Source organism: Lepidochelys olivacea, assembly GCF_965140295.1.
Source record: "Lepidochelys olivacea isolate rLepOli2 genome assembly, chromosome: 1".
NCBI lineage: Eukaryota > Metazoa > Chordata > Testudines > Cheloniidae > Lepidochelys > Lepidochelys olivacea.
Genome location: NC_140411.1, coordinates 283,534,297 through 283,561,081, shown reverse-complemented (window position 1 = coordinate 283,561,081; position 26,785 = coordinate 283,534,297). Strand labels below are relative to the sequence as shown.

General features: G+C 38.8%; 1 protein-coding gene across 1 annotated transcript in view; it reads left to right on the top strand.

The window, feature by feature from the left end:
* The window catches only part of ZDHHC17 (zDHHC palmitoyltransferase 17), a 128,071-nt gene extending 112,747 nt beyond the window's left edge, over positions 1-15,324 (top strand). Inside the window, exons 14-17 of the mRNA XM_084635334.1 lie at positions 1,831-1,914; positions 2,555-2,712; positions 10,001-10,095; positions 12,217-15,324. Of these exons, the coding sequence (XP_084491460.1) occupies positions 1,831-1,914; positions 2,555-2,712; positions 10,001-10,095; positions 12,217-12,355 (476 nt within the window). The 3' untranslated portion in view covers positions 12,356-15,324. The remainder of the gene's footprint in view (positions 1-1,830; positions 1,915-2,554; positions 2,713-10,000; positions 10,096-12,216) is intronic.
* The last annotated feature ends 11,461 nt before the right edge of the window (positions 15,325-26,785 follow it).

Here is a 26,785-nt window from a genome sequence, read left to right as displayed (position 1 = left end):
ATTCTGTGCACAATATTTTAAAATTCTGCACAATTCTGAATAGTTCTTTTGTCAAAATAACACGATATAATCATGCCAGTTTCAGTTATTTTGGTAAATTATTTCAAAATACCTTCAGCAAGGAAGTCTGAAATAATACAGACAACAAAAAAGATTCAGGAAATGTGTTTTTTTTACGAATAGATTCCTTACTAGGCATATTAATACAGAACTTTGCGTAATAATTCATTTAAACTACAATACAGAACTGTATTTCCTGCACCCCTCAGAAGTAGTACAAAGGCTTGGGGGAGTCAGGGGAGCTGAGGGAGAGGGAAGTAATTGCTGGGAAGGATCCTGGCAGTGAACCTGGAGGGTTGTTGCGTGTGGGTGAGAGTATAGAACAATTCTTTTGACTCTCATTCAGTCAGGCACATCTGCCCCCGTACCTCTACCCCATCCCATGTTTCCCTGCACCATCCTGTCCCCATGTGGCCCTGAAACTGTTCTTTGTAAGTTGCGCACTTGGGTGGCTGCACAGGAGAGATTAAAGTGCCTCCCAGCTGATCAGCGCGCAGGCACACACACACACACACACACACAGTCTCTGTGTCTCTCACATTCACCTTCTAACATATACTTGAGGTACTTCCAACATCATTCCTCATATATTCTTTGCTTATAAAAACAACATTACATGTTTACAGATGAAGGAAGCTGTTTGATTTTGGAGGAAGGAAGTGCCTTGTGTGCTTGTTCTAATTTGTATGTTTGGGTTTTCTGCTTCTGCTTATTTATTTGTTCATTTCACTTGTTAAAAGCACTTGATTATTTTTTGCCTCTGGAGGAAGCTCTTGGTTTAATCGGCAAAATATTTGACATAAATGACCAATTAAGTGCTCTGCTTCTTGGATGCTGAGGGACACATCTTTTGTAGCCTATTATCGTCTGCAGTGTCTGTGTGATTAGTGCACATCCTTGGGTCATTGGAGTGCTGTACTAGTGAATGTATTCTACAAATTGAGGGAAAGTTGAGAAGTTCTGAATAGTGTATATATACAAATAAACGTATCACAATATTAGAAATGCATCTATCAGGTATATTAACACATGTAAAAGTGGTTTCATTTTGAGCAAATGCTGTTATGGTATGGTATGGGTCATTCACTCAATTTTAAATTCCATTACAAGTAGAATTTTTTAAATTTCATTCATTAATATAACCAGTTTTTTTAACAACTTGTTTAACCTAAATTGTTGTCTATCCATCTTTTGTATGTTTTCTTTTCAATTGGCTGTCAAGCAGTTTAAGGTCAACTTTTCCTATACCTTTAATTGTCAAAACAGGATGTGGATTTTTGTCCAGATTTCTATTTTCTGTCCGTCTTATTAAAAACACCTGCCCTCTGCTGCCAAGAAACAAAAGTAATTCAGTATTTTTGAGACATACCAAAACAGTTTTTGAGCTCTTCCTGGCTCTGCAACAGCTGTTAACTAACCAGTTCCTAAAGCTGTGTTGATATCAATAAAGCAGATCGTAAATTACACAAGCGTGTGTGAATTTCAGCTGCAGTATGGTAGGAGCACAGAAAAATAAAACAATGTTTGGCCCTACTGAAAGGGCAAAGTTGTAAGGGAGAAAAACACCTATTTTCAAGCTTCTAAGAAGTCATATAGATTTTACAGACTAATGTAATGTTTCTGGAGAGTAATGTTTCCATATAAAGTAATTAGCAGTGTTGTCTTAAAATAATTTAAATTGAATTCACATGTACATCAGCCCTCAAGCGTATTACTGACCTTTTCTCAAGGTGGAAGAAATTAATTCCTGTTGTTTGTGTTCATCTTTAGGGGCAGGGAACCATCGCTATTTTATGGGCTATCTGTTCTTTTTGCTTTTTATGATCTGTTGGATGATTTATGGCTGTATCTCTTGTGAGTAAATTTTTTCTTAATTGTTTTTAAGTACAATATTTCATTTAGTTCCTCCTATGAGTGTGTGCACTATCAGAGTTATACTTTGATACCATTTTTGTATTGGGATCATAGAATATCAGGGTTGGAAGGAACCTCAGGAGGTCATCTAGTCCAACCCCCTGCTCAAAGCAGGACCAATCCCCAACTGAATCATCCCAGCCAGGGCTTTGTCAAGCCTGACCTTAAAAACCTCTAAGTAAGGAGATTCCACCACCTCCCTAGGTAACCCATTCCAGTTACCTCCAGGAATTGAGGTTTGCTTTAGTAACTGCCCAGTTTAGGTGTTCTAGAATAGAAGAATACCTAGTTATTACAGAAAAAATATCTAATTAAGAATTCTATGTAGTCCTTGTTACTATTATCCCATGCCCTTCATTAACTTTCTATCATCTCTGCGAATTTAAATTACAGCTGCTTAGAAAAGGAGGGAGAAATTGGGAAGATTTTTGCAAATTATTTCCATATTTCATTAAAAAAATTGCCCTTTGTCAGTTTTCTGATCAGTTCAAATTTAAATAGTACATTGATATATAGAAAAAATGAGTGATCTGAGGATTTTATATGATTTTTAAATCTATAATTTTTTTTCTTCTTCCAGACTGGGGAATCCACTGTGAGACTACTTACACAAAGGATGGATTGTGGACATATATTACACAAATTGCCACCTGTTCACCTTGGATGTTTTGGATGTTTCTAAATAGTGTGTTTCATTTCATGTGGGTGGCTGTGTTACTCATGTGTCAGATGTATCAGGTATGAAAAGGCACTTTATTTGTTACTTATTATAGTCAACCCTGAATATTAAAAGTAAATTTGCATTCCCATTACATCAAATATTCCTTTTCAGTTTACTTAACATTGTTATAAAACAACGTTCAGTGATCACAGAAACAAGGTTTGCAGAGGGAATAGAAAGCTGATTGTGTTGTCAGTCATAGGGGTTGCCTCATTTAGGATAGGGAGGGGATCTAGGGTCACCAAGCAAAAGGGGAATTGTTTTATTGGGATTTGAAAGAGTGTGAAGTTCTTTGTATACATGTACAAATGATCATTTTAGTAAGAGTGAAAGGGATCAGAAGTCTCTATTCAGTAGCTCCCTTGACAGCCATACAAGTGAAGATAGTTTAAATAGGACAGTCATTGAATTAGATTATAAGGCTTTCTTCAATCACTTTTGGCTGACATTTTCTTGGTTTGAAACCTTGGATAATTTTTTTCAAAAGTGCCTAAGTCACATTTTTAAGAGCAATTCAGGCACTTAGGCTCCTAAGTCCCATTGACTTTCAATGAGACTTAGCCTCCTAAGTCACTTTTCAAAATGGGACTTAGGCTCTTCAGTCACTTAAGTGCTTTTGAAAACTGTACCCTTATTTCATATTACATGGTAAAGCCTGTTGCAAATTATTAGTGCTTCTAAATGGCACTCAAAGAGATTTAAATGCTGATACTCTTTCACTTATCACCTTCATGACGCTCCTAGCTTTTAGTGGAGCAGTCATCAGGAACTTGAGACTGCTTGGCTTGTCTACATGGCACGGCACAGCTCTCTAGAGGGGTGTGATTTATAAAGCACTCTAACATGTTGTGGTCTAATTGCCCCAGGTAGACCCTGCTGGCATGCTCTAAAAGGTATCTAATTTGCATCTGCATAGTCTTGTTTCAAAAATTCAGTGCAATGGTTTATATGTCAACAGTAACTGTTCATTGTTAATGATTTTAGCAGAAGCTTCCAGCTAAATTGACTCCCACCGGGGTCCTCCCAGGTGCTGAGGTCCCCAACTTACCAAACTTCCAGCTTTTTCCTCTTACAACATTTTCCATGTAGTTCCTTGTCATAAAAAAAAACTAGGACTGTCAAGCGATTAAAAAAATTAATTGCGTTGTTAAACAATAATAGAATACCACTTATTTAAATATTTTTGTATGTTTTCTACATTTTCAAATATATTGATTTCAAATACAACACAGAATACAAAGTGTACAGTGCTCACTTTATATTTATTTTTAAAACAAATATTTGCACTGTAAAAAACAAAATAAATTCACCTAATACAAGTACTGTAGTACAATCTCTTTATCATGAAAGTTGAACTTACAAATGTAGAATTATGTGCAAAAAAAACCCCTTCATTCAAAAATAAAAAAATGTAAAATTTTAGAGCCTACAAGTCCACTCAGTCCTACTTCTTATTCAGCCAATCGCTCAGACAAACAAGTTTGGTTACAATTTTCAGGAGATAATGCTACTGGCTTCTTGTTCACAATGTCACCTGAAAGTGAGAACAGGCATTCACATGGCACTGTTGTAGCCGGCGTTGCAAGATATTTACGTGCAAGAAGTGCTAAAGATTCATATGTCCCTTCATGTTTCAACCACCATTCCAGAGGATTTGCATCCATGCTGATGATGGGTTCTTCTTGATAAAGATCCAAAGCAGAGCAGACTGAAGCATGTTCATTTTCATCATCTGAGTCAGATGCCACCAGCAGAAAGCTGATTTTCTTTTTTGGCATTTCAGGTTCTGTAGTTTCCGTATCAGAGTGTTGCTCTTTTAAGATTTCTTAAAGTGTGCTCCACACCTCGTCCCTCTCAGATTTTGGAAGGCACTTCAGAATCTTAAAACTTGGGTCGAGTGCTGTAGCTATTTTTAGAAATCTCACATTGGTACCTTCTTTGCATTTTGTCAGATCTGCTGTGAAAGTATTCTTAAAATGAACATGTGCTGGGTCATCATCCGAGACTGCTATAACATGAAATACATGGCAGAATGCGGGTAAAACATAGCAGCAGACATACAATTCTCCCCCAAAGAGTTCAGTCACAAATTTAACAAACACATTAATTTTTAATGAGCATCATCAGCATGGAATGGTGGCCAAAGCATGAAGGGTTATACGAATGTTTTGTGTATCTGGCATGTAAATACCTTGCAACTCGGGCTACAAAAGTGCCATCCAAACACCTGTTCTCACTTTCAGGTGACATTGTAAATAAGAAGCTGGCAGCAGTATCTCCCATAAATATAAACAAACTTTTGTCTTAGCGATTGGCTTGACAAGAAGTAGGACAGAGTGGATTTGTAGGCTCTAAAGTTTTACATTGTTTTGTTTTTGAGTGCAGTTATATAGCAAAAAATTTCTACATTTTTAAGTTACAGTTTCCCGGTAAAGAGATTACACGATAGTCCTTATATGAGGTGAATTGAAAAATACAGTTTCTTTTGTTTATCACTTTTACAATGCAAATATTTGTAATAAAAATAATAATATAAAGTGAGCACTGTACACTTTGCATTCTGTGTTGCAATAGAAATCAATATATTTGAAACTGTAGAAAAGCATCCAAAAATATTTAATAAATTTCAGTTGGTATTCTGTTTAACAGTGTGATTAATTTTTTTAATCACAATTAGGTTTTTTTAGTTAATCATGTGATTAATTAACAGCCCTAAAAAAACCCTGTGGCACAGGGAAAATATAGAGGAATAAAATAAATTTAATTTGATATCAAAATAAATTATAGATGCAATACTGTACTACTTGTATTATTCAATTTCATCTTAATTTAGTAAAAACATTCATCCTTAGTTTAGCAGAAACTGCCACAGAATTTCCAGTTTCTCCTACTGGAGCACACAGATATGAATGGCTTTGCCACAGAAGTTGCATTTAGCTTGCAGCAGAGTATGTGTTGCCTACCCCTAGACTATAGGTTTGTCTACATTGGGAAACTAGCCCATTGCTGATAGTGGTTGTCAGTAGTAGGTCTTCACTGTCTCTTTTTCAACTCGTGTTTGCAAACTGTTTAATTGCTTGTGTAATGGGACAAAAATATTTAACACCATTGCAGAAGGCAGGAGTGAAACATGATTAAAACAGTTCAGTACTGTGAGTGCATACAAGTTGTGTAAGTCTGGTCTCAGTTATGCATTGTATAACTAACTGGACAAAACCTTTTCAATGGAATCTACACTAATAGTTAAACAGTTTCCAGCACCAGTTGAGGGGACCCATTGTTGTTAACTATTGTCAGCAGTGGTGATTTTCCTAGTACATATATAGTCTAAAAATAGTAAGTTGGGTCTACATATTGTTAGCTCAATGCAAAATTAGTTCAGGCTCTTGGCTGGTTACATAAAATAAAAGTAATAGAACTACAAATGCATATAATAAAGAAATAAATTGTGTGTATTTGCTGTAGATCAGAGTAGTTACAGATGAGATCCAGTTTTGTAAACCTAACTTTACTCTTCCAAAAAAGTCTATGTATACATCTCTGTAAAGTACAATACAAAACATCAAAGTTGATATTATTATTATTTCTTATACCAAGAACTATATTAATTTTTCAAAGTCAATAGGTTATTTACGTATATTTTGGTATAGTTTGTGGAAAGGATGGTGGCAGTTATAAATCCATTCTTAAAGCTCTCAAAAATGATAATGGGAGGCATACACATGCATGGGAGGGTTGAACAGACATCTAGACAAGGAAAGAGCTATGCAGCTGTTCCATTGGGAAAAGAGTACTCCTGAAGGGATTCTGCGCCAAAAAAATTAATAATCCTGCAAAATTCTCCATATTTATTTGTCAAAATAATGCAATATAATCAGACCAGTTTCAATTGTTTTGGTAATTTATTTAAACTACAATACAGAAAAAAGTCACAATAACTATTCAACATTACCTGAACACATGAAAGATAAGTTACAAACACTTTGTAACTGATACCCTGCATTCCAGTTATAATCCTGGATTATCATTTAAATTACATTACAGAACACCAAACGGGGGGGTGGGGGAAAGAAAAAGTAGAATGTCATTTTAAATTGCTCAGACTTTCACACATGAAAGTCATTTAGCTTTGCTAATCATTGTCCTGGACCTGGCTGGGTACTTTGGGAAGTGCTTGGTTCTGATTGTCCTGACATTGTATTGACTGCTTGGTAAATATTTTATTTGCCCTCAGTCTTTTTTTTTTTTTTAATCGATAAGTAAAATAAATTCTGAGCTGTAATCTAACTAACTCCATTGTGCCACTTTGGCACAGGAAAAAACACATAGATCTTCCTAGCTGATTCCCTTACTGTCACTCTGGCAATGTAGTGGCCTTAAAACTTTTAGAGGTTTTATGCTCCTGGGGGAATTGTCTGAGAATGGGAACAGTTAACTAACAATAGGAACGTTAACAATATTACTGTGCAGGCAGGCTGCTACATTTCTGCCTCCAGGACAGTCTACCTCATGCATAATAAAAAGCCCTACCCCTCCACGCCAGGTGAGCCTTAGTAGCAAGTGAGAGGGACAGAGTTCCTCTCACTTGTTGGCAGGCACACACGCCTAGCCCCACCCACTGATGGTGATCAACGTCTCCCACACAGGCACCTCTTTCCCTCCCCAGTGATTTGCATGTCTGAGTCTGCTACAGGCACACTGGAACACACACGTTGCCAGGGAAGAGGTGTATGTCCCCCTGCAGATTTCTTTTGCATTTTTCTGTGCCCGGGGGGGGCACAGAAATATGCGGACCATATAAATTCTCTGCCCCTAGAGAGGTGCAGAATTCTGTCAGGAGTAAAAGATGCACTATACTGAAACAATTTTCATGCATTTTGTGCGTTTTCCTCACTAAGAATCACTGAGTATTCACGTATCCCACTGAAATCAATGAATATGTTCACATAATATGTAATTCTAGAAATAGAATTAGATTCTTTGAATTTTCTCACACTAAAGATCTCTTGTGATCAGACATTTAGCTTTTCCTTTGAATGTAATTGTCAGTCTTCCTTCCCAGATACCTCATTACCATGTCTGACCAGCACTCTTGTAACACAGACTGAAACTCTAACCAATACCCAAAACAGTAGCATGGATGAACAATCTGTCTGAGTAGTCTTGGAATGAGCCAAACAGTTCAATATGTTCTGTGGGGGCTGGGATCTGTATTTCAAATGTTCCCATGTCTGCCCATCTAATGAGACCATTGTGTGTTTTGCACAATCTGTCAGTACAAAAGCCAAAGGAGGAAAGTTTATTAAAATATCCTAACAAAATCATAGGCCAAGTGTTTGTAGTTAATGGAATTATCAACTACAGGTTTAGACAGGAAAATAATATTCAAATACATCACATTAGCTGTATTTTCCTTATCTATTCTAACAGTAAAGAACAAAGTCTTATCACAAGTCTCTTCACAAGGGCTTAGTTACCACTTCAGTGTTTCCCGTTATATCAGAAATAAGATCCACACTCCAAACTTTGAAGTAAACTATCAGGCATCTCAGCTTTTTCCTTCTCTCCTGTAACGATGATTTAGAGCAACCATGAATATAGATTCCAAGTTTATACTTGTGAACCAAGGCCACCACACTACCTTCCAGTGGGATTTCCTGCCCAAGATAAATGAGCCAGGGTGACCATATCTATTCAGTGTGGCTTCCAAACCAATATAAAGCACCAGAGTACTAAAGCAATGTGAACATACAACTTTCCAATGTGCCTTCCAATCCTCAATAATCCCAGGATCCATTAAACTCCATACATAAATTACTTTAGAATGGGATATGTTGGTAGATATTTCTTCAAATTCTATGGAACCTGGAAGAACACTTTTCTCATGGTGCCTCATGAAATGCTTTACACCCTTAAATGTGATGAAGACAAAGTTATTGTAATTGTAGTATTTAATACTATTTACAAGGCAGAAAACATGCAGTGTAGGAAATATGAAAAATGAAACGTGCAATAACTTCATTATTAAATGTGTCCAAATAATTATTTTTACGATTGTGTGAAGGAAGATAAAAGGTAACTTAAAAGAACTTGCCAAAATCTGTTCTTAGAGATCCTAACTTGGCCTTTCTTAGGAGCTTTGTTCTCTGCTTTTTTAACTCCACAGCCCGTCTCTTGATTCCTCTTTGATGGCTTGAAAGTAAAGTTGACTGATCCCTTGGCTGACCATTCTGATGGGATCACTCTCCTATCATTTTTTACCACTCTCTGTCCTGTCTTCCAAACAGCTTCCTTATTCCCTGGAGAAGATTAAAAGACCTAGCCAAGATTTTCAAAAATGGTTTCCTAAAGTTAAACTCCTAAATAAGTGGCTTGATTTTTTAAAAGAGAATATGAGTACTCAGGAGTTCTCATTCATTTTTGAAAATCAGGCCTCTTCCTGGAGAACTTGGCCATAGGTGCCTAACTTTAGGCTTTCATTTTTTTTAAATCATGTCCTCTTTCTTTAGATACCTGTCTGTTAAAGGGACAAAACTTCAGTATATCCAGAAAAGGCAAGTAAACCTGAGTGTAATTTCCTGAATGCTCAGGATTCTCAGACCTGGCTTGTTGATCCCATAACATGGGGCTGAGTTACCATATGACACTAAGAATTCTAACGTTTTAGCTTATGATAGTGCTCCTAATTGTTAAGGGAGTTCTACTACTTTTGTTTCCAGTGTTGCACATGCAATACACTACAGTAAATCCAGGCCTTGCATAATTGAAGACTTCTTCAGACTCCCCCTTTTTAAGACAAAATGGTGGAGTAGTTGCTGAAAACTGTTAACACTGCTTGAGCCAAGTGACCCATGCAGAAGGTGTTTTCAGCCCAATTTATTATTTCTTTTAGGGGAAAAAATTACAAAAATATCTCACAGTTACTTTAAATATCAGCGCCAAGAAGGAAGAAAAGTTGTTTCAAAATTGTTTAAGATAATTCCTAAATATCTACTATAATAAAAATAATTGCTTATCTTATTTATTATCTCCAATATAGATTATTAGGGATTTTTCTTCTGGATATCAAGATTTATTAAAAATGAAAACTACTACACAATTTGACACAGCTGGTTCTGTTCACTCAAGAAAGACTCGAATAACACAGGTGGTTGAAATGTACAGGCAGAGTGATGCAGCTTGCATTGTGTGTGGTCCCACACTAAACAGCCCTGTGGAGTTTTTTTTCCAGCCTTTCTCTCTCCTGGTTTGCCTTTAATTTTGGAAATTCTAAGTGTTTGTTTGCGTATCTCCCATCTTTTCTAGATATCTTGTTTAGGTATCACTACCAATGAAAGGATGAATGCAAGACGATACAAGCACTTTAAAGTCACAACAACATCTATTGAAAGCCCATTCAAGTAAGTTTATAAAAATGTGTAAAACGCTATTTCTCATATGGATAGCCAAACCACAAATGAACTTCACAACTGAATGCTGAAAACTGTCTTCCATATGCTGATAGGATCCCAAAATTTCAGTTTTTAAAAGCTGAATTTGAACAGCTATTTTTACCATAAGCTAATGTATCTGATTATGGAAAGTGACTTATAATTACTATTAATATTTCTAAATGAATCCAGCCATTGATGATTTAACATAAAATAATTTTTGCTCCCAGGAGGGTAATAGTCTTTCTCTTGGTAAAAAAAATAGAAAGCACCTTCCTTGTAGGGGATGCTGCTATTTCACTAAGTTTGTTTTTGTGCTAGTAAAAGGACTTGCCTTCAACATTTCTTCTCAAGTCCCACCATGCAGACGAAATTAGCAAGTGAGACTAGTAACATGACTTCTTGTGGTCATGACCTTTCTAGAGATGCAGCACAGCCGCAATCAGATTTCTTTTTGTCTGGGGAACACAAGGCTGTGCCCAGAGCAGATGCAATGTATTGCTTTCCTCATGATTTCAAATTCCACATCCTGTAGCCATTTCTATCAGCTTAGGAGCTTTTAGAGGATGTGCTTCTTAAAATGATGAAACAAGTGTTTGAACTGACTAAATAAGCACTGCCTACAAGATGGAGCAAAGGTGTCAACCACGGTTTGTTTACTCAATGTCCTTTCAGGAATTCAGATATTCTCGTTGTTACTTCTGATCTTTCTAGTCTACATCCTGTTACCTAAGTTTTAATTTCCAGAAAATCAAGGCCTACTCATCTTCAGTGTAATTACAAGCAAAAAGAAACTTTCTCATGAAAAATCAATTTCCTTCCTGAGATTTTTTTACATATTAGAGACTGTAAAACTTTAAGAAATTGACAATAAGCTCTATGATGTAACAGCTGTTGGACTTGGAAGCTATCACTCTTGTCTAGGTCCACAGAGATGTGTATACTCTATATTTTGTAGTGTTCAGGGGTTCACACTGATCTTTGATCTGTAGCCTATGAACCACCACATAATCTGAAGACCAGTATTAATTAAATTGAAGGTGATCCTGGGAGGACAATCACTTCATATTCATGTCTGGCACTTCTTAATGATGCAACGATTCCTTTTGGATAGGGGACTTACGAAGTTATCCATGCCTTTGCCACTTCCAGAATGGAACCATTCTGCCACTTCCAGAATGGTTCCAATACACTCTGTGTGGGACTAGCTTTCAAGACCACTCTGAAACTTCAGCTAGCGTAAAATGTGGCCGCTAAACAGTTAGCAATGTTTGTGGCATGGAATATATTACACCTGTGCACTGCAGATTACCTTGGCTTCCAGTTCATCAATGGGTGTAGTTCAAGGTGTTGATTTTTGTCTATAAATCTCTAGATAGTTTGTGTCTTAGCTTCTTCATACTCTGTACTTTGGAAGCTCTTGTTCTCATATTTCCCTAAATTTCAATGTTATTTGTGGTCTTAGTGGATGGCACTGATCTCTGAACTTTGCTTTCCTGTTGGTTCAACAGAGCATGACCTTCAGGATGCATTGTAATGCCTGTTTTATTGGTTCAAACTATTTATTGCCTGTGGTGGGGTAGAGATTGGTTCCTGGTTCAGGAATTTCTCTTGAGCTGATTCAGTTTTGTTATTTTTGAGTTCATGTAATTTTACAGTCTATGCTTAGAAGTTGTAATATTCACATATTATAAAATGGAAAAAATAAAATAGGATTATCTGAGATTAAAGGCAGGATAATGCTGCAATTCTTTTTATTTAATGTTCTGTTGTTGCTATTGTTTGCTTTGTCTATCAAATATATTCTAGTAAGTCTTTATTTCCCTCTCATTTTTTCTTAACTTTAAGATAGGATGATGTCCAGTCATTGTTGTATAACCCTGGCATACTTGGGGAATGGCTGATTTAAGGTTAAAGAGTCAGTTGTGCTCTCAGAGATTCAGCGTCCACTTTGGGTTTTCTACATTTGGGGAACTTTTTGGAGAGCAAGCAGACATGGTAAATTTGGAGGTAGACAAACTTGCACTATGCTAAGTGAATTGTGATGTTACTTACTAACATATGTCGTCTTGTTTGTTTTTTTTTTTTTAGCCATGGATGTATAAGGAATATTATAGACTTCTTTGAATTCAGATGCTGTGGTCTTTTTCGTCCTGTTGTTGTGGACTGGACAAGGCAGTATACAATAGAATATGACCAAACTTCAGGAGCAGGCTACCAGCTAGTGTAGCACCACCTTCGTCCTGTGAGCCTACGATATCTGAGTGGTGCCTGAAAATTTCTCTCTCTCGAATCCACATCCTTTGAACTGTAGCATGCTATGTGTAGGGCTAATGATGAATCTTACGATACCTTCTCTTTATCAGAGTTTTATTAACAAAGGTAAAAATGGACAGAATAAACTGCCAACCCTGATAAGGAAGAGGAGGAAGATCAAAAAGGGATTTTAACCATTCTTAACATGAGAATTATTCACAACAACATATTCACTGCATTTGTTGTTGGATTTTTTATTTAACACCTTTTACAAAGGAGCATGAGATTATTAAAGTATTGACATACCTAGTCATGTTGTGCTGAACAGAAATACTAATTTCCCAATTTGAATAATTCCACTGGAGCAAGAATCTGGAGTCTAAAACTAAATTTCACAATGCAGTCAGACTTCATTAAGATTGCTGCATTTAAGTTCCTGTAATGTGATTTTATATTGATTTTCTGTAGTATTATGTACATGGGAAAATGTGCATTTCAATACTGTGATTAAAATCATGTGGTTTTATTGGGGATCCACTGTAATGTGTTAAGCTTCGGAAGCAGGGCACATGAGGATAATATAATGTTCACAAATAAGTGTGTTACCTATATTTTATGGCTATCAGCAGTTATGGCCATCTGTTTCCGGTACAGTGAAATACTTGTAATAACCTTGTTTCGAGGTTGTATAGTCTGAAAATAAACAGTTGCACAAGTAAGTAAAGCTCTTCTGTCGAAGTTAAAGCCCTGCTTAAGTGCATGATATACCTTTTAAAAATAGACCACAATATATACTATATGATATTCAGCAAAAAATAAAACAGAATTTAATTTGATATCTTTGAACAAATGATATAAGCCATTTAATACTAAGAGTGATCCAGTATAATATATTGCATAGTGACTGGAAAGGTTTGAAGAGAAGTTGTATAGGGGTACCAAAGATGTGAATGCAAAATCTTAGTAATGGAAAAGAAAGGTTTATAACCGTTTTAAATTCCATGTGATTGCAAAACAAATTGTGAAAACTGACTAAAACACTCATTTTCTTTGCATATAAAATGATTGAATCCAAGCTTAAGTAAAGTGTGATCTCTGTTAAGAGCACATATGAATGGAAAATTTAATAGGACATTCTGAAGAAGATGGTATGTCAGCAAGTCGAAATCACCCTTGAGATTTTTTTCTGTTAAGTTCTCACACTGCAAATATGTTTGAAAGGTAAGGAATGATCTGAAATCTCATTCCAAATGGGCTTTTTGTTTTTGAATGTGATGCACTGATTTTCTGTTATGGCGTTTTCCTATACTCATGGTGAATTATTCACTGTTTCCTTAACTATTGTTTACAGAGAGACTGAGACTTGGATTAGTTCTCTTTTAAGTGCTGTAGCAACCTAGTGGTTCGAGAAATCTGTGAAGGGAGTTTTCAGAGGGTACCTGAAAGTAGTTGATGAGACCACTGTAAAGAATGTGTATCTGTATATAAATAATTTATCAAATAGTTTTCTCTTTGTGAGTGCGTGTTAGTATATTTAAGGTTGCTCATTTCATTTTATCAACCAAAAAGTGTAGGAAGATATCTAATGAGCTTTTAGTGATGTTCAATATTGCTGTTAATAGGCGTTATACCCTGCAAATTCACTGCATGTTTGATGCTTGGCAAAATTAGCATTCTCTGTAATATGCAGATTACAAGTATAAAAGCAATCTAGTGGTATTCCAGCCCCTTGCCTTAGTAAGAGGAGCAGTGAAACTGTAAATAGGTGATGTTCAGTATTTGCAAGTAGACATTTTTTTCTTTATCTGTTTCTTTGAACACAAGACACTCGCATAGTTTGCAAGTACCAGATATCAAGATTTACAGAAACGTAACGTTAGTGTACTTGAACGTTTAATGCTGGGGGAAAAATCAACATTATCTTTTATACAATATTTGGGAGGAGTTGGTTACAGGGTGGCAAGAGGTTTGTGCCATTTTGTCAGAATTTAGAATTATAACAATTATTCTGTTAACATGAACAAAAACAAATGACACCATTATTCATCTTTTTAATTTTTAAATGGGAAAAAAAGCAGGAATAAGCCTTCAAAATTTCATTACTTATTTTATAATCAAAGGTAATGTTCTGCACCTCCAGGAAAAACTTTTTTCCCGTTTCTATTTGGGGTTGGCTGACATAAAGAACTTCAATCAATTGACAGTGTTTAGTAAATACCTTTCATAGCACCAGTCATCTGATGTTTAAAGTACATTATTATTTTAGTTGTCCAATTAACTAACAAAGTCTGTGTACCAGAATGTTTGCAAAACAAGGGTGGACTTTGGTGGTAATATGAGGTTAATTTTGCAGTTTTTAATTGAGCATAGCTCCCTAGTGGGAGTTATGCTTCATTATGCTTCATTCACAGTTTGGCTAATAGAAAATATAATAGGTTTAGAATCAACTTACAAATGTCCTGGATTTAGGGCATATAAATAATTCTAATACAAAGAGTTAATTATCTTGAGGAATACTGAGACCTATGACCTGAAACCATCAGAATGGGAAAAGCCATCTTTGCAGCCTTTTTCTGTCAAGTAAACTATTAAACTTACAATTTGCGTATTACAGCAAAACTACATCACTTCCAAAACTTCATGAAGCTGATCCAGACTGAAATCAGATCAGCTTTATCTCATCTAGGTTGAGTAAATGGAAATTTTGTCTCAGCCCTAAACATGTGCTGTTTCTTTGCAGGTTTCTGTGTTCTTTGGTGTCCACCAGATTTTCTTTTTGAAAATTAATATGCATAAAACAGCATCATTACATTTTAAGCTTATGGATACATTGTTTTGTATTTTATTTATAACTGTGCCAAGTATCATTTTACTACTGTCAGGATCTTGATGTATTACATGGTGAACAAAAATCTGTAAAATGTTTAATAAATTAGCTCTCCTTACATAAATTAAATCTGTGAAATTTTTGTAAGTTATTAATCAAATAAATATTGACTCTTAGTTTCAGTGTTTGTCTTGACTTTTTGTGTCACACTAAGTTTATTCAATAAGCTGTCTAGCTCCATCAGCAATATGGTTGAACAGTTGTCTCATGACAGGGTCTAAATGAACTTATGGTGCAGCACAACACATTTCCAGATGTTATTTTGTCCAATGTAATTCTGAAGAGAGGATAATATAATTGTTTTCTACAGTGTTTTGAAAAAGAAAATAGCAATATCATAATACTGTAATATCTTGTATTTACTTTCGTAGCACCTTTCCAAAAAGATTCCCAAGTGTTTTACAGATAGCATGAGCCAAATTCTGTACTAACATAAACATTGGCACACCTCTCTTTTCATCTGTGGGGTTGCATCAAGTAAATTTGCTCTGTGTTTTAAAATAAATACTATCCACCAATGAATTGTATCATTCTCTGAAGTGGAATATGCTGGCAACACACCATTCCTGTTTTTAGGAAGAACTGGGTTCTTTTCTTTTAATAATTTAACTTTGCAGAGACGGAAAGTAAATTAGAAACTTCCCCTGCTTTTGCTTATAATAAATAATTTATAATAATAAACCCACCTATAATAAAGACTGGAAACAACTTTAAGGGCATCTTTGGTTCAGCCTCACTGGTAGATACAATAACTTGTTTTCATTCCTGATGTCAGATTCTGAGAAGACACAGAAATTAGTGGCGGTCTGCATCTCTTCTCACATCAGTTCTTCTCACATCCACTGGGCCTGATTCTTGTGTATATTGGGGCAACTTTGTGCCATTCTGCTAGCACAAACATGCCCTAAAGCCAGCTTAGCCAGCCACTGGAATTTAAGTGCAAAGTTGAGTAGCAAATTAAACACACCCCTGGCTCCTGAATGTGAGGACATGGAGGAGAGAAATGGGTATGGCCCAGACTTTCTTATGGTTGCCAGATCCTGGACTGACAGAATAGTTCCTTGAGGCTCCTGACAGACACATTAAATTTGCCCAAGATGTTGTCATTTATATCAGGGACCAAACTAATGCTGGGATGGACCTTGGGATCAGCACAGTGCAAAGGTAGCTTATGACCACAGCCAAGCATTTGACACACTGACTGAAATGCAGTTAGTCCTATTTTCACTAATATGAGATGAGAATTGGATCATGATATCAGTTGATCAAAAATAAAATAGAAGGGGTAAATTAGTGTAACTTGCACTAGTCAGGCATTTTAGCAGATGAGCAATATAAATGTAATTTACACTCTGCAGCAGCAAAAACAAGGTGTGAAACAGAGGATGGACCGTGCTGTATCTTCCATCCTCCTGTTCCTGGTATACCTTTATTCCAGCTAGCCTGCATGTGTTACACATGTGTAACATACCCCAGGCTGGATTAGCCCCTTAGAATTGCACATGGAAGGGACCCTCTCTGCACTGATCTTCCCATCCCACAGGGAAGAAATGTAAAGGGACAGCATCTCCAAGGCAGTGCACTCCCCCTTTTCCTTGGACCTGTTAGGAGTAGAATGGGTTGGCTGAGGCTGGGGCCAGAGCCTGCCTTGTGGTCAGGGAGGAGGAGGTATATTGTTCTTGTACGAGCTCTAGGAAGATCAGGGAGGAAAGATAATGACCCTTCCTATCATAGGGCACTCTTGTGGAAAGTCCCATTTTAAAAAGGAGATAGGCGGTGGGTAGTTCTGAGACAGCTGCCAGCAATGAGAATTGCTGGGGAGAGGGTGGCTGTTTAGGGCTTTGAGGTTGATTCCTAGACCTGTCATTTGGTATAAAACCTACCCTCCGCAAACTCCCTATGGAATGTCTACAATTTGGAATCTCCCAGGGGCTGCTTTCCCCTTAGCCCACCTAATGTCAAATTAGTCCTAGTTACACAAGTATAATTCACAATCGTTTTCTGAGCAGCTTACACCACTGATTGCCACTTAGGATATGTCCACCCTGCAGCTGGGAGCGAGTCTCCCAGGCCAGGTAGACAGACTCTTGCTAGTGGGGCTGAGCTAACATGCTAAAAATAGCAATGTGAACCTTGCAGTTCAGGTGGCTGCTTGGACCCGCTGGGTGTGGTCTCAGATGGCTAGTCCAGGTCTCCGTTGGAGCCGCAATGTCCAGTCTGCTATTTTTGACACGCTAGCTCAAGCCTTGGTAGCACAAGTGTGTCTACCTGGGCTGGGATGCTCACTTCAGCTGCAGTGTAGACATAACCCTAGAGACTTAGATTCATAGATACTAAGGTCAGAAGGGTCCATTATGATCATCTAGTCCGACCTCCTGCACAACTCAGGCCACAGAATCTCACCCACCCACTCCTGCGAAAAACCTCTCACCTATTTCTGAGCTATTGAAGTCCTCAAATCGTGGTTTAAAGACTTCAAGGAGCAGAGAATCTTCCAGCAAGTGACCTATGCCCCATGCTACAGAGGAAGGCGGAAAACCTCCAGGGCCTCTTCCAATCTGCCCTGGAGGAAAATTCCTTCCCGACCCCAAATATGCCGATCAGCTAAACCTTGAGCATATGGGCAAGATTCACCAACCAGATACTACAGAAAATTCTTTCCTGGGTAACTCAGATCCCACCCCATCTAATATCTCATCACAGGCCATTGGGCCTATTTACCATGAATATTTGATTACCAAAACCATGTTATCCCATCATACCATCTCCTCCATAAACTTATCGAGTTTAATCTTAAAGCCAGTTAGATCTTTTGCCCCCATTGCTTCCCTTGGAAGGCTATTCCAAAACTTCACTCTGATGGTTAGAAACCTTCATCTAATTTCAAGTCTAAACTTCCCAATGACCAGTTTATATCCATTTGTTCTTGTGTCCACATTGGTACTGAGCTTAAATAATTCCTCTCCCTCTCCGGTATTTATCCCTCTGATATATTTATAGAGAGCAATCATATCTCCCCTCAACCTTCTTTTAGTTAGGCTAAACAAGCCAAGCTCCTTGAGTCTCCTTTCATAAGACAAGTTTTCCATTCCTCGGATCATCCTAGTAGCCCTTCTCTGTACCTGTTCCAGCTTGAATTCATCCTTCTTAAACATGGGGGACCAGAACTGCACACAGTATTCCAGGTGAGGTCTCACCATAATCATCCTATGATCAACCAATACTCCAAGGTCCTTCTCCTCCTCCTTTACTTCTAATTGATGCGTCCCCAGCTTATAACGAAAATTCTTGTTATTAGTCTCTAAATGCATAACCTTACACTTCTCACTATTAAATTTCATCCTATTACTGCTTTTTCTTAATCACCTCTCTGAGATGCTTGCTCATCCAGCTTGGTCTACAACTCCTGCCTATGAATTTCTTCCCCTTTCTTGGGATGCAAGCTTCCAATAGCTTCTGCAGCTTTGATTTAAAGTAATCCCAGGCCTCCTCTGCCTTTAGATCTATAAATTCTTCAGTCCAATCCACTTCCCTAACTAATTTCCTTAATTTTTGAAAGTCAGCCCTTTTGAAATCAAAAACCCTAGTTGCAGATTTATTTGTGTTAATCCTTCCGTTCAGTTTGAACTGAATTAGCTCATGATCACTTGAACCAAGATTATTCCCTACAACCATTTCTTCTATGAGGTTCTCACTACTCACCAAAACCAAATCTAAAATGGCATCCCCTCCAGTCGGTTCAGCAACTACTTGATGAAGGAATCCATCAGCTATCGCATCTAGGAAAATCTGAGCCCTATTATTATTACTAGCACTCGTCCTCCAGTCTATATCTGGGAAGTTCAAGTCTCCCATGATCACACAGTTTCCATTAGTATTTACTTTATTAAAAACATTAAAAAGGGCTCTATCCATATCCAAATTAGATTCAGGTGGTCTATAGCACACCCCAAGCACTATCCCAGGGGAGGCTCTAATAGTTTTCTTCCCCAATGTAATTTTTGCCCAGATGGACTCTGTCTTATCCATTCCATCGCTTGTTATTTCTTTACATTCTACCCCGTCATTGATATACAGTGCTACTCCACCACCTTTACCTTTATTTCGATCTTTCCTAAACAGCACATACCCTTCAATACCTGTACTCCAGTCATGACTACTATTCCGCCATGTTTCTGTATCCCTATAATATCTGGTTTCACTTCCTGCACCAGTAGCTCTAGTTCCTTCATTTTGTTACGTAGGCTCCTCGCATTGGTGTACAAACACCTTAATTTTTGCTGTTTGGCCTGGCTCACATTCTGTACCTGTTTAAGCATGGTCATTCTACTGCCAGTATAACCTATTAGACTGGAATCCACACTGCCCTTCCTCCTTATATACATTCTCCTACCCATGGCTGTATCCTTTCTTACTTTGTTTTCTTCCCTCTCAGTGCTAAAATCTGGCGTGGAGATTACTTGGACATCTCCCAACCATCTCCCCCAAATTCCTAGTTTAAAGCTCTCTTAATCAGTTGTGCCAGCCTCCATCCTAGAAGTCTATTTCCTTCCCTACTCAGATGAAGTCCATCCCGAGAGAACTGTCCTCTGTCCATGAATGCCTCCCAGTGGCCATACATCCCGAAGCCCTCCTTATAGCACCACTGCCTAAGCCATCTGTTGATAGTCATCATCTTATCACACCTTTGTTGCCCTTCTCAGGAACAGGCAGAATCCCACTAATGATCACCTGAGCCTCGATTTCCTTAAGCGTCTTCCCCAGCCTAGCATAGTCTCCCTTAATACTTTCCAGCGAGAATCTAGCTGTATCATTTGTTCACACATGAAGGATAATTAGGGGATTCTTTCCTGCTCCCTTTAGGATCCTTTTCAACCTCAGGTCTACATCCCGTATCTTAGCACCTGGAAGACCACATACCCTTCTATTCTCTGAATCAGCTCTGGTTACAGGCCTGTCTATTCTTCTCAGTAAAGAGAACCTGATCTCATAGGCCTGCCTTTTCCTGGTGACGGAGCTATTCTCCAGTCTATCCCCTGTTCCCTCTGGCTGCAAGTTCTTTCCATTCCTATTCTCCCTTGTAATCCTCTTCAACCCATCTTGTATCCTCCTGGGGCTCATATTTGGTGTAGTCTCCATTGACTCTTCCCCTTTTCCTATAGGACTAGCTGCTCTTCTCTTCTTCCTTGCCTTTCCACCTTCTACCTGCTGAGCCCCTTCTTCATTTTCCAACTCTGCAAACCTGTTCTTGAGCTCTATTTCTCCTTCACTAGCCCGTCTTTTCCTCTGCCTGGTTCTTTTAGTTACATGCTTCCACTGACCACTTTCCTCACCCAGTCTCCCTTCAGACTTCCTAACTCCAGGCTGAATTTAGTTCTTGGAATTAAATTACTTTAACTTTTGTCCTGTAATTATATCACCCAAACTCCTAAGTACTGTTAAGAGCCTTTTAGACCACAAACCGATGTCATGTTAATTACTGCTCCTGGGTCTAAATTTTTCTTAATTTACAGCAGTATAAATCCAGAGTAACTCCACTGAAGTAAATGGGGTTACTCCAGACGTAAGGTGAGGTGACAGAGCAGATTTTCATAAAAAGTTTTTGTTGCTGCTGAAACGTTTGGAATAAGTGTGAAAGAGGGATGAAGTCACTTCAATGGTAGTCTAACTGTATTACATTGAGAGGCATAATTTCGATCATTACGGTTATATTTTGCTTCCTTGCTTTTCTGTGGTTTAAATAACATAATGCCCTGGGGACTAGGAGCAAAATGGAGCCATAACTAATCATTGTGACTTGCCATAAGGCATGTCAAGAAAACCCCCAATTTTTGTGATGTAAATCACTTCTGATTTCCTTTCCAAGACTTAAAAGCAGTGTTATTTATGGTGAAATGAACAATGCACAATATGCCAAACTGTGCAGCTATAGACCAAGCATCCCCTAATTTTGCTGATGCTGTTGTCTGTGAGTGTTTGTGTCTACTTACTGTAGCTACAACAAATAATGAAAAGGACTCTTTGAACTACGCTCTGTTTAGTCTATATCAGATATGTTTAAGTATACTCTTTTGACTCTCGGTAGTGTACAGTGCAGCATCTGCATTTCAGCATGCACCTGAGAAGGTGAAGGGCTTCACTCCATGTATGGGTGTAAAGAATTAATGTACAGTTAATAAATGTAGCCTGTGTACTCCTGCCCTCTGGAATACAGATTATGTGGAGACCAAGAATTAATCCAACCTAGGAACCATACTAATGGTTCCCCAGTCAAGTTCATGTTGAAAATAAATACACTCCTGGCAGAGGCAGCTTCATGGGTTTTCTGCTCCATGGAGCTATTTTATAGTGCAAGGTACTTACCACTGAGCCTGAAAAATCCATCTCACTTAAGGTCTACCAATGAGGTGAATTTCCCAAGTTGTTAATGTACCTTGGGAAACTAAGAATGATGCCCCAATTAACCTTTTGGGGCCATATCCTCAGTCATACTAAGGCTGCTTCATGCACTCTAGTAGCACAAAGCAGCCATAAAGCAGGCTGACCAGCTAAAGGAGGATCACCAACCCCCCTTCAAGTAGTTTTTAGTGTAGCTGGGCAAAGGGGGTATTAACATGCCCTGGCATTCCCCAGCTGTTGGATTGGCTCCTTGTGAGAACTGGCAGCCAGGAGTTAAATTACAGCAATCCTAAGGCTGTCCACACTTATGTTGAGGACCAGATTGGTGCTTGGCCTGTCCCAGGATTGGGGGTGTAAAGGACCTGTCTCCCCTAGCACTGTGCATCTTGGGTACAGCCCAGGATGGGACCGTGGTCTGGTCTCAGTGCATTTTCTCTCTCTGGCAGGCAACCCTTGATGTACATTTACAAAGTATCATTGGTTGAATTCTGCCTTGCCGTATAAATTCAGGATTGGCAATACTGGCATTACAGAGGCTGCATGTGGGGCTGGCACAGAAAGTTGAAGAAAGAAGGGGAAATGTTTCTGACCTGTAAAGTTTTTTCCTCAGGGTCCCCTACACCAGTCATATAGATCCCTGGTTTTCAGATTAGCAGTTTTGATTTCAGGCAGGGAGTGAGTTCTATTTTGTAGACAATTTTTCCCGAATTGCTTTTGGCATCAACTGAGCCAGCCTGAGAAATATGAAGGGCTTGTGTCAAAACTGAAAGGGGCTGTCGCCATCTTTTGGGATGGAGGAATTATGCCCAAGTAGGTGGACTAATATAAGAAAGCTCCAAAAATTCAACAGGTGTGGAAATGGCATACATACACACACACACTTCATGGTAGGTGAATAAAAGGATTCAGGTACTGTATTGGGTACGGTAAAAGGAACTAATGAGGAGGGAAGATTAACTTTAAGTTCTTTTCTTTTCCCATAAATCCATACTGTCCATTACAATAGCCATCTTTGAGTCTCAAATGAAACATGCTTTTGTGCAACTATCAGAATATTTTGACTTGTTAGACTAGATTATACTTCAACATGAGTGAGAACACCACTGCAGTCAATTTATCAACATCATGGGAAGCATTAGATACGGTGGCCCAAAGCCCCAAAGAAATGTGGGTACCTATCTCCCATTGAAATCAGTGTGAGGTAGGTGCATAAATTGTAGAGATAGAAAGGGTAATGAAACTGACTGGTGCCATGAAAAAGTTAGGACTAATATTTCAGGGAGAGGTGACACGATAGCAATATATAACTGTAGAAGCACCCATGTACTACTTCTTACAACGCTAGAGCTGGGCCATGCCCGGTGAAATTGTCAGTAATTTAAAAAGGGGTACACAGAATGCATAATTAATTTATGATACTGCTACCAGCTATTACTGAGGCCAAGAACTAAGCAAGATTCAAAAGGGTTAGACACTTTGAAACAGCATCATCCACAGTTCTGTTTTCAATGGCAAAGCTTTAGAGGGAATGTAAATCCTCCTGCATAATCCACCCACTAGTTGCCTTGGGGGTAGGAGGAAACTTCCCCTCAGTTGGCAAGTTATGCCACCATTGTCCATTTTTCTTAGTGCACTTTCAGCTGGGCTGTGGGAGGAGGTAGATGTCTGCTTTGAGCTGCCATAGCACCACCTCCTCAGATCTATTTTGTAAATGCTGTTCTGCCTCACCCTACTCACTCTCAGTGATGAATATAGCTTATTCCAAGGGCAACCAACCAATGCATCCTGTTGGGGCTAGCTTTAAAAAAAAAAAAAAAAAAAAAAAAAAGAGCTGGGAGAAGAGTAAGAATGAAGCCTTCCTTAGAGAAAAAAAATCCTAGCTCCATGAATCCACCTTATGCTTCCATCTGGCGCTGATACCTGGACTGGGGGTGTGTGACTAAGTTATTTCTGAAAACCAGGGAAAACATAGGCCATGACCACTGTGCATCTTAAGCTAAGTACCTTTGATGGCTGTTCCAGCCGGTCTAGAAATTGTCAAATAAAATTCTGCTGCTGGTGGCACAGACAGGATAAAGAGGTGTGTGCGTGATAGAAATGACTGTGCTGGGGCTCAGATTTACTTGTGGCAGGGGTGTACTACAGAGCTGCAGGCCTGCTCCTGTCCTCATCCATGGATTAGTCATCCATTGTGTGCCTGCTGAGCAGGGCATAGAAGAAAAGGGGATTTTGGCCCATGCATCAGTTTGCTCCTTGAGGGTTTGATTGAGTCATATGCATTCCTTGCATATTACTTAATGTGAACTGGTCAGATGAGCCCAGTAGAACCATCTCAGGAATATGCCCCCACTCAGTGTAGGAGCCTAGCTCCTGTTGTTGGAGCTTCCCAATCAAGAGCCAGGGAGTAGGTGTTTGCACTGGCTAGCTTTGATGTTAAGTCTGCAACTTTTGACATTTTATTTTTGAACTACAGCACCATCCCTAGGAAAGAATAAGTGATAGTATTAAAAAAACCACGAGTCAGGGGCTTTGTAAGCCTCCTTAAGAAAAGCCAAATCATAAGTCCCCTCTGCTGGCTTCACCTCAGAAGTTAATAACTTAACCTTGGTCTGCAAGCTGGCCTGACATCAACCTTTCCCCTGGGGCTGGTGTTGTTTCAGTTTGCGTACAAACCACCTTGGAAGGCCCTGGGTGGAACCAGCACTTAGCTAGTGTTAAAAGGTGCCATTCTGTGTACAAAATACTTTGCTTTGTTAACAAACATGCTGAGATGGTTCCTTGTGTTACTGTTCCTTATGCAGAGGGCGCAGCAAACCAGAGACTGTGTTCCAATAACAAAAAGGACAAAGAAGCATTAGTATGGAGAATGCTTTCCCAGGTGTTTGGCTGCTAGGTCTTGCTCACATGCTTATTGATTTAGGGGGTTGGCAGAGAAGTGAGGAAGGAATTTCCCCCCAGGGCAGAGACCCTAGGAGTTTTACACCTTCTTTGGCAGGATGGGGCATGGGTCACATGCTGGCTTGAACTAGTATAAATGGTAGATTCCTTGTAATGTGACATGTTTAAATCAGGAGTTGAAGACTTCAGTAACTCAACTGGTGGTTAGGGGGGTCTAATATAGGGGGAGGTGTGTGATGGTCTGTGGCCTGCAATGAGCAGGCAGTCACACAAGATGAACTAAGCACTTGGCTTTCTATGGGTTGCTGGAAGCTAGAAACAGCGATGCATCCTTGGACTTGGAGAAATGGCTTTAATCACATACAGTGCTTTCACACAGTAGGAGTGGTCACAGAGCCACTTCAGAGTAGTTTGTGATTGCTACTATCTCCTCTTATCAATTAAAAATAAGTCAGCTTCATTTTATTCCTCTTCCTTTCTCCACCATGTCTGGCAAGCAAGGAAGCACTTCATTTTAAATTACGTTAGGACCCTGTAAGTTTTTCCTTTCTAGACTGATTACCTACATACTAAAAGAGATAAGAATGAAAGGATTGGACTTTACCGTGGCAACCTAAGACTCTAGAGTAAGAGACCATGGTAGTGTGGAAGACTGAAAATATTAGTGGTCATTACATGTAGAGACAGTGGTGAAAGTTCCTTGATAAGATGTGATTGAGTGATGCCCTTTTAATATTTTGGCAGTAGCAGCAGAGGTCAATCAGTTTTTGGCTGCGTGCACAAACAATGCAGGAACATGCCTATCTTCTCTAGACTTTTAAGAGGTTCCATCAGTAATGCTTGTTTCCTTCTTCCCCATTCTACACAACTTGCCCTCCCCCAACCTTTGGGGCTGTCACATAGTTGATTACAGAGCTGCAGGATTTCAAAGACTACATCCATTAACTGCATTAACTGCCTCATCACCTTTTTTTTTTTTTTTTTTTTTTTTTTTAAGAAAAGGGAGGGGTTCTTGTTTGCAAGGCTTACTTGCCAACTTGGTCAGTTCAATTCTAACTAGTTTCTATTAACTCATTATCTGTTTTTCAAGCATTAGAACAAGACTGCAGTGTTCTCCCAGGCATGTTTTAGAAGACTGCTAACAATTTGTTTGAACTTTAAATGTTAGTTTGTGCAGTGAGAGATAAAAAGGAATCTTTTAAAAAAGTGGAAGTCAAATCCTAGTGAGGTAAATAGGAAGGAACAAACACTGCCAAATTAAATGTAAAAATGTAATATGAAAGCCAAAAAAGGAGTTTGAAGACCAGCTAGCCAGAAACTCAAAAGGTAACAACAAAATGTTTAAGTACATCAGAAGCAGGAAGCCTGCTAAACAACCGGGGGGGGGGGGGGGGTGGTCCTGGACGATTGAGATACAAAAGGAGCACGTAAAGACGATAGTCATTGCAGAGAAACTAAATGAATTTTTTGCTTCAGTCTTCACAGTTGAGGATGTGAGGGAGATTCCCAAAGCGGAGCTATCTTTTGTAGGTGACAAATCTGAGGAACTGTCACAGATTGAAGTGTGTACTTTATGGAAAGATGGTCCTTTGTGCCCTGTTGTGTTTTTTTTTTTGCTTGAAAAGAGTTTGGAAAGGGGCTGTCAGCCCAGTTTGGGTGGACAGAGGTGCTTATGTATCCCACTAGTGGGAGTGGGTTGTGTCCCTTTCTGTGCCTGAAACACAGAGGCTATCCGTCTAACACACTTCACCAACAGAGCCTGGTGCTTGAGCTCAAGCTGTGGAGACCTATGCTTTCAGCTCAGGAAATCAGCGACTCAAGTTCTTTTCATTGTTTCTTTAGAGCTTTGGCAAAAGAAATGGTCACTTCCCCAGGTTTTTATTCTTCTGATGCAGTGTCACTAGTTCTCCAAGAATCCTTCAGGTCTAACACTGTATACCCTATTGGTGAAATCCTGGACCCACTGAAGTTACTGGGAGTTGTGTCATTGACTTCTAAGGAGACAGGATTTCACTTAGTATTTCTACAGTGGGCAGGAAACGGAAAAGTAGACAGAAACATGACTAAATTAAGGCAAACCCAAGGCCCTAGGTACACTCACAATGCTCCCCCACAGCTCTGTCTCCATATGGAATACCTAGTAATACCCCCTGCATCCTCTAGTACTTACCCATGCAGATGCATTCTAGTTATGGGGTAAGTGAGCAGGGCCCACTCCCC